The 8,496-nt window shown below is 40.6% G+C and overlaps 1 protein-coding gene across 1 annotated transcript in view; it reads left to right on the top strand.

Annotated features, from left to right (window-relative positions):
• The window catches only part of CUNH12orf56 (chromosome unknown C12orf56 homolog), a 79,191-nt gene extending 70,895 nt beyond the window's left edge, over positions 1–8,296 (top strand). Inside the window, exons 9-13 of the mRNA XM_012514949.1 lie at positions 1–124; positions 2,087–2,161; positions 2,420–2,491; positions 5,681–5,859; positions 8,170–8,296. Of these exons, the coding sequence (XP_012370403.1) occupies positions 1–124; positions 2,087–2,161; positions 2,420–2,491; positions 5,681–5,859; positions 8,170–8,296 (577 nt within the window). The remainder of the gene's footprint in view (positions 125–2,086; positions 2,162–2,419; positions 2,492–5,680; positions 5,860–8,169) is intronic.
• The last annotated feature ends 200 nt before the right edge of the window (positions 8,297–8,496 follow it).

The raw sequence follows: 8,496 nt of genomic DNA, 5'->3' as shown, positions 1-8,496 counted from the left end.
GGGAACACTATTTGATCTCTTGGTAATTTTAATTAGCAAACCTCAGATTCCAAAATCATGCCCTACGTTTGATATCCATTTGGAGGCTGATTCAACTTCAGTTGAAATGTCTTTTGATGCTAAGGTAAGATGCAAATTTGGGAGGCAGATAGCATATAATGCATATGGACAGTGGTCACTTTCATGTAGATTATGTAGATTATGATGATATAGAATACAGGAATATGCTTAAATAAAAGGTTAGATTTTGTTTTGTTTTGTTTTGTTTTGTTTTGTTTTACAGAGAAGAATATATTTATTGGGAGAAAAAGCTTTAGTCTGAGAAAGGGACCAAAGGGGACTTGAGTGGGTTGCCAAAGACCCTGCCTTTTTTAGGGATTTTTATAGATCAAAACCACGAGGTGAGGCAAGTCTAAGGCAGGAAACAGGGAAACTCACAAGATGGGCATGAAAGGGGACAAAACTATGGTCCACCAATCAGATTGCAAGCACAGTGACTCAGATAAAATTGATTAAATCGGGATCAAATGGGAAAGTGAGCTATTGAGCAGGTGGGCATGAATATAGAAGGGGCTCTTCCTTAAGGGTTGGGATAATGACTTTTCCTGGCTTGTTCAAGGTGATTGATACCTAGGTAGACTATCAATCCCTGACAAAACTAGGTATTTTGTTATTAAAATCTTAGTTTTTATGTCAATATGAATATATCTATCTTATTTGTTTTAAGGTATATGTGTTAATAAAGTGTTCTTTATAAATTATATAAACCTAATTATCTTTACATGCAATATTAATATGCATGTAATTATTAAGGACAAAAGAGCCTCATCTTAGAAATTTTAGGATTCGGGCCGGCCAGATAGCTCAACAGATTAAAGTGTGGATTTGATCCCCAGCGTGCCATGCTGGCCCCACCCCTGGGGCATGCTGAGAAACGATTAAGACTGGGCATGGTGGCACATCCCAGCACTTGGGGGGCTGAAAATAGGAGGATCACTAGGAGGATGAGCCATGTAATGAGACCTTGTAGACTCTGTACTAAATACATAAAAAAGAAATTTTAAGATTAATTTGTAGGCTTTAATTTACCATCTCTCTACTTATATGAGTAGTACAAATACTCAGAGTTTTTCCTAAGGTTGAATTAAAGCATTAGAAATATCAAGTGGCCTAGAAAACACAGGTAGTAAAGAGGATAAACTATCTTATTCATTTATTTGCATGAAGTCAACAGACACTTTTTAATGGAATGGACACAACTGATTATTCTTAAACATACAATTGGAATTATAGTTTAGAAAATCCTTTCACTCACCCAGTTAATTATTTATTACAATCTATTATGAGCAAACAGTGTGCTAGGTAAAGAGTCTAAACAATAAGCAAAGCAGATCCAATCTCCGACAACACCAGTTTATAAACTCTGAGAGGGACAAATGATAGAGCTGTGTGTGGAAGCATCATGACAGTCTACGTGGAGTGTCGGCAGTACACTTTCATGTCAAGGAGTATTAGAGGTAGCTACAAACAAGACTTGTACAGGCAGTGCAGCAATGAGTCAGTGCAGTCATGTAGGTGGGGGAGGAGATAGGATACTTTTCTTCCATAGCCTTGGATTTTGTTTACAATTATGCCTTATTTACTTGCTAGATTTTTTTTAACTTATGTATTTGGTACAGGATCTCACTATACAGCTTGGACTCTAGTGATCCTCCTGCTTTCAGCCTCTCCAGCACTGGGATTACAGGCGTGCGCCACCACGCCTGGTCTCGGTGGCTAGTTCAGTGTGCCTGGAGGTGGGGGTGGGGCTAGCAGGCACTTAGTCTGTTGAGCTATCTCACTGGTCCTTATTTGTTAGACTGATAGCTGTTTGTCAACCAGATTTTATAGTCAATGAGGGTAATGATCATGTCTATGTTGTTCTCCATTGCCTAGTCAACACTCATCACAGTGTTTGATATATATTTGTTAAGTAAATAAATAAAGTTAATAAAAATTCTTTTGTAAGTATCTAAAGGGAACCAAGGGAAACAGTACTTTCTGGCTCAGCCTATGATATTGTATTGATTATTCTTGGAAATTCTAGTTACAGAAGCTTATCCTGGAATATACAGATAAAGCGACAGCACTTTTATATGAGATACTTCTTGTCTTTCAGCAGGTACATGTTTTTTATTATGTCTTATGTGTTTATATACATGTTATGATTAACAGTATGCCAAGAATGTACAAGAGATGGTCTCCAGAAGTGGTTGATTTAAATACTATCTTTCCTCTTGAGTATTCATTTAGTTTATTTTATAAGTACTGACTTTAAAGATTTGATTAATCAGGATAAAAATGTTTTTGGGTATGAATATATTTTTACACGCTGATTAAATGTCATGAGTATAACTTGTCTGTCGCCTTGTGCTTTTAGGGAAATCTTGGATTGGGGTCAACATTTGCTATTAGCTGGATGATGTCCTTTTTACAAAGATGTCCTCCCATAGTAAGTACTTCTTAGTAAAACAAATTCACTGTTCAAGTCTAATTAACCAGATGTTGTGTTTTTTGTTTGTTTGGGTACCAGGAATCAAACTGAGGACCTTGCACTTGCCGGACAGGCTTGTACCACTGAGCTCTATTCCTGGTCCCTATTGCGTTTAATTAACAAATTTTCTTTATGAGATAGTGAAGCTTGTAAAAGAAACACAGGATATAAGTTTGATAATTTTATTACTTAATTAAAATAAAATGTTTTTACAATTGCAATTTGAATGTTTAAGGTATTAAAGTGATATCTTAAATGTGATTGTTATAAGAAAAAATCAAAATATTATTGGGTTTATAATTAAGTAAAAAAGATAAAAATATTTACCTTCAAAACTGAGTAAGGACGGAACATGTAGGATCCCATGTGCACTTGGGCTGGGCAAGAACCTCCTGCCCTATGCTGTGCCATCCCTCTCCTTGATGCTGCCTGGCATCCCAAAGTTCTGTCTCTGTTTTCCTATCATATTACAGCCAGAGGAAGGTATTTAAAATAAAAATCTTATTGTTATTCCTTGCTTTAAAGCCTCAACAGCTTTTCTCTTTGAACAGACTCAGCTCCTCACTGTGGCCTTCAAAGCCTGCATGTCCTGGTGCTGTCCTGGTCCCCTCTTGCCTGGCCAGGCAGGCATGCCTTTTCCCCCACCCAGGTTGCTCTATCACAGGATCTCAGGGGCCGGGGAGATGGCTCAGTAGAATAAGCACTTGCTTGGCAAGTGCAAGGACCTGAGTTCAATCACCAATTCTGCCAAAAAAAAAAAAAAGGAATATCACAGGATCTTTGCCAATAGTCTGTCTTGGGCTATTACAACAAAGTACCACAGACTGGGTAATTTTTAAGCTTTTTACATTAAGTCTGTGTAACAGCCCATCTTACAGAGCAGGAGTGCCAGACTTCCTTGCTGTAGCAAGCTCAGATTGTGCCAGCCTATTTTGATAATCTGTCACAGAGTGCTGGTTGCAAAGACCGGGCAATTTATAAAGATATCTATTTAGCTCATGATTCAGGAGGTCGGGAATTCCAAGATTAAAGGGCTGTATCTGGTGAGGGCCTTCTTGCTGCACTGTCCTGTGGCTGTGGGACAGTGGTTCAGAGAGTTTAGGTGGCATAGGGGGACAAACTCTCTCTTACAATACACAAGCCACTCCAGTGGGAACCCATTTGGATAAATCTATCCATGAGGCACAGCCTTCATAACCCACTCACTTCTTATTAGGCATCAACTCTTTTTTTATTATTATTTTTTAAATTTTTTAAAGGAAGGGTCTACAGGGTGTTCAGGGTCTCACTACTAGATCAGGCCAGGACGGAAGGCCCGGGGATCGAACCCCTAGCCCCTGCACCTGTTTGCAGGTGCTTTAATCCACTGAGCTATTTGGCCAGCCCTTTACGCATCAACTCTAACTCTCTTACATTGGGAAATAAGCCTCTAACACTTAATATTTGGGAGAAACCATCCAACCTCCCTCTGTCTGGACTGCTGTTTCCTCCTTTCCGTTCCTACTAACACCACCAACTCATTCTTCAGCTCTCAGTGCCCCTTCCCGGGGTAGGAGGCAGAGCGGGACATACTGAGTCCTTTCACTAGGTCGGATGCCCCCTTCACAGGGGCACAGCATACAGAGCAGAATGTCCTCTTCTTTCTTCATAAGGCTTGTCATGGCCACAGTTTATCTTTGTATTACTATGCAGTCTGCTCTGTAGTAGCCACTAGTGGCCGCATGGTATCTGGCTCTTTTTCTTCCCAGGAGTATGACAGCCCTGCACTTCCCTCATTGAAATTAGATGGGTCTCTGTTTTTTATTTGACCAATGAGATTGGAGCCCAAGCAGCATTTTCACTTCTGGGAAGAAGCTGTAGGAACCAGTGCATATGTCTGTGTTTTCCCCTGCATGGTGACTACTCTACCAGCTGATGACCCCTACAATTAACAGGGGCCTGGTAACTTCCGAGGGGCATATGAGGTGAACTAGTACTAAACCTTTGCTGTTTTATGCAAAGTACTTGTTTCATAGGTTGTTATTGCAGCATAACTAGTCTATCAGGACTGATACAATGTCTTTAATACCCTGAAAGTACCATGAGGATAGGAAATGTATCTGTTGTGCTAGGCACATAATAAATGCTCAGTAAATTAGCTGTTGAATTAACTCTAGTAAAGCCTTACCCCTTAATCTTTTCTCACCTTCCACATTTATTTTTATTCATTCATTCATTCATTCATTCATTCATTCATTCATTCATTCATTCGTGTATTTAACAGTTTCTTCAAAAGGAAGTAATCCAAACTAAATTTCCATGCAAATAAAAGACTTGACCTAAGGTAATGTGTTTTCTTTCTATGTATAAACATGCTCCTGTGGACCATTCATAGTTTCTTACTTTGAGTTGTTTGTCCAGGGTGATATTGATTGCTCTGGAGAACTTAGATTCTTTTGTTGTATCCCTGTGACATGAAAAGGTAGTGGGGGCCAGAGTGTGCACGAGGCAGTACAGGAGCCAACTACATTATTACGAAGAACAGTCCCATGATCCTGGCTCTTTAAACACTGACAGTTTATTTGCTCCACTGGCTCCAGCCAGTGTCAAGCCCACTTTGAGAAGTGTCAGAATTTTCACTCATAGCCATGAGAGCTTGTATGAGCAAGGTGCAGGAGGCCCACTTACTCTACAGTGTGGTTGTTAGTGCTATCATGACTGATGGGTGAAAATCTGGAGTCCCGGGATTCTAAAAAACAAGAAAGTTCCTTTATAAACCCCTAGAGTTGGTTTCCTCAAGGCACTGAATTGAGTATGAGGCCATCTGTTGACCACGCATGTGTCTCGATGAAGGGTGGCAAAGGGGTCATGACCACCTTGGAAACCTTCCATGATACCTGAGTTCTAAATAGCACAGGCACAACCCATCAGAGAGATCTCTGCAAGCAAAGAAACTGTCAGGATCATGGCATGTACCTCTGACTGTTTTTCATGGTTACAAGGCACTGACAAAGTTAAAGACTTAGGCCCCAGTTGATATAGTCTGGCCCACCCTCTTTCAATGGGAAGTAGCATGGTGGCATCGCTATAAGGTGGCGAGGCTCTGGCTGATGCAGGGGCTCTTGTGGACACATGCAGCTTACGTCCAATCGCATTTTCCTTGTCTAGGTTACATTTGTGGCCAGTATTGTGAACCAAGTGGTGAAGGGGCTCTCAGCCCCCTTTCAGCTGCTCAGCCCCTGCCAAGCAGTTCTGTTGTACCAGCAGCTTTACATCCTCAGGAGCTGCCTGCAGCACAGCAAGACTCTAGCTGCACATATCAGGAATGACTACTGTGAAGAATTCAGGTAAGAGAAGACTCTGCTGCTGGTGTGCAGTACCATGATGCGTTTCTCGTTTTCATACAAATCTGCAAAATGGCCCAATATTCAGAAGCTTAGGTGATAATGGAAAATTCTGTCTCTTTTTAATAATATTTCACTTTACCAGAAGGAAGGTAGGATTTGGAAGGAATGCTAAGAACTGTTGCCCTCCAAAGTGTATTCTCAGGCCCCTGAAATACCCAACTCTCCTTGAAGGACTGCTCCTCACTCACTGTCTTTCCTATAGTCCACACTGCACAGAAACAGTTGAGATTTCAACCAGCTGTGGCTAATTAGGATGAACAAACCCTACCGAAGGAGATTATAAAAATACAGACTGTGAATGCAACTGAATCTCTCAGGGGGAAAAAAAATCAGTAGATAAAGGAGTGATTAATGAACACTGTTATTAGGGTTTTTTTGTTGTTTGTTCCGTTTACCCTTCTGTTAGGCTCAGTAAAGAACAGTAAGAAAAAAGAAGGCGCCAGCCCTGGTTTCATCAGCCAGCCTGCTCTCTTGCACCTCAGGGGTGCATTCTATTTATAGGCTGGCGAAGACGAGCACTCTCAGCTGTACAGCCTGCATTAACACCTATTAAGGAAGGAAAAAAACCTCAGGTTGTGTCTGTGTTCAGATGAAAGGGTGCAGCCAGCGTAGCTTTGTTGCTAGTTTGGATGCAGACATAAAAGGATGTGGCGACATACATTACTGCCTTAGATTGGTTTAAAAAATTCAGTGCTGTTTGTAGACCGTTTTTTCTGCTGTGTGTTATTACACAGTAGGGTACATTCTGGCTGCCATAAAAGGCATTTGTTTTGCTCCGAGTTGGTCCAAATAATTCAGGCCTCCTCCCTAACACTTCTGCCTCCTTACTTCTTTTTCTCTTTTATTAAGGAAAAATCCACATAGCATGAAATCCACCATTTTGCAGTGTATAATTCTGTGACTCTTCACGTTTCACAGTGTTTAGCAACCACTCCTACTGAATTGCAGGATATTTTCATCATCCTGAAAGAAGCCCAGGACCCATTAAGCCATCACGCTTATTCTTTCTTCTCCCAGCCTCTGGGAACCAGTGATCCACTCTCTGTCTTGGTGAATTCGCCTGTTCTGACCATTTCTTCTAAATGGAGTTATCCAATATGTGATCTTTGTGTTTGGCTTTAAAAAAAAAAAAAAACAAAAACCTAATACAATGTGTTCAGGGTCCACCCGTGTTGTAGCATGTATGACACAACCCAATTTTAAAATGTGAAAATTAGGGCAACCACAAAAAGGGTGCCAGTCTTAGATGGCAGCAGGTAGCTGGAGCTCACAGCAAGGCCATGTGCTGTTGGTTCGCTACCATCTCCTTGGCTGGGGAAGATAGCTCAGTGGCATAAGTGCCTGTCTAGCTACCATCTCCTTCTCTCTTGTTTTTTCTTATTGTACTGCTCTAATTTACATTATTTGTGTGTATCTAGGTATGTGACCCTGGTCATAAACTAGTGATTTTTCAATTCATTTTGCATTGAAGTCACCCGAGTAACTGTTAACATTTCTGGTAGCCAGATCTGGTTCTCATGTAAAAATTCTACTTCAGTTTATCTGGGGTGGGGGCTGGGGAGTGACTTTTCTTCCTCTTTTTTTTTGGGGGGGGGGCGGGTGATTTTTCTTAAATGTACATTTTTATTAATGCCTATTAATTTTACAAGAAAGTGAGTTTCAGTGTGTCTTTATACATACACATAACATTTTAAATTCCCACTCTCTGTAACTGTCTCTTACGTCCTCCTTCCCCTCACCTTTACTCCCTTCCTCTAGGGGTGGTAATGCTAAAACAGCTTTCCAGGTGATTGTAAATGTGAACCTAGGGTTTAGAACCATTCTTTTAAGCCATCCAAGGAGCCCCTGAAGGCTACCTCACTTTTGTCTCTTCCCCAGCCCTTCCTGTGCTTTCTTTTCCTGGAGGTGAACCTTCCCCTTTCCTCTTGACTTGGCCCTGGTGGTCACCCTGGCTTGACACTTCCGATTCCCCGCTGTGCAGCGCCTGAGAAACCAGAAGGCTAGAGCCCGGGGCAGTGGCCAAGGCTATCCTGGCTTCCTTAATGCTTTGATGACTGATACATTATTAATGAAGCTCACTTCCTTTGCTAAAGTGTTTCAGTGAGCTGAAAGGCATGAGGATCACAGATTTTCTAGGTCACAAATGGAGGAATGCGGGAGGAAACGCTGACTGTGTCTTGTGGCTGACTGATGTGACCCATGTGAAAATTTCTGTTTTTAAAGTATTTTGTTTCTTTTCATGATTTGCAGGTATTTTATTCACATGCAAGCCTTGGAAAAGAAACTTCCTTTGTGTTACCCTATTACACAGCCAACCATGCAACTTTTTCATGAAGTTCTGACATTGGTTGAACAGAAACAATATGTAAAATGTTAACAAGAATAAAATGTTAATGAGAACACCATAATTAAAAGAAACTTTTTTTGGTTTATTAAATATCTAGCTTCTGAAGAAACAGGAGATTTTATTTGAAAGATTTAAAGATTTTACTTTACTTGAATGCTCCATCAACACCTAAGGATTTGAAAGTTTTTTACCTGCTAAAGAAAAAGAAAAACAAAACAAAACAAAACAAC

This window comes from Octodon degus, unplaced genomic scaffold, assembly GCF_000260255.1.
Source record: "Octodon degus isolate 3935 unplaced genomic scaffold, OctDeg1.0 scaffold00047, whole genome shotgun sequence".
Lineage (NCBI taxonomy): Eukaryota > Metazoa > Chordata > Mammalia > Rodentia > Octodontidae > Octodon > Octodon degus.
The sequence above is the reverse complement of the archived record's forward strand: the minus strand, read 5'-3'. Positions and strand labels throughout refer to the sequence as shown.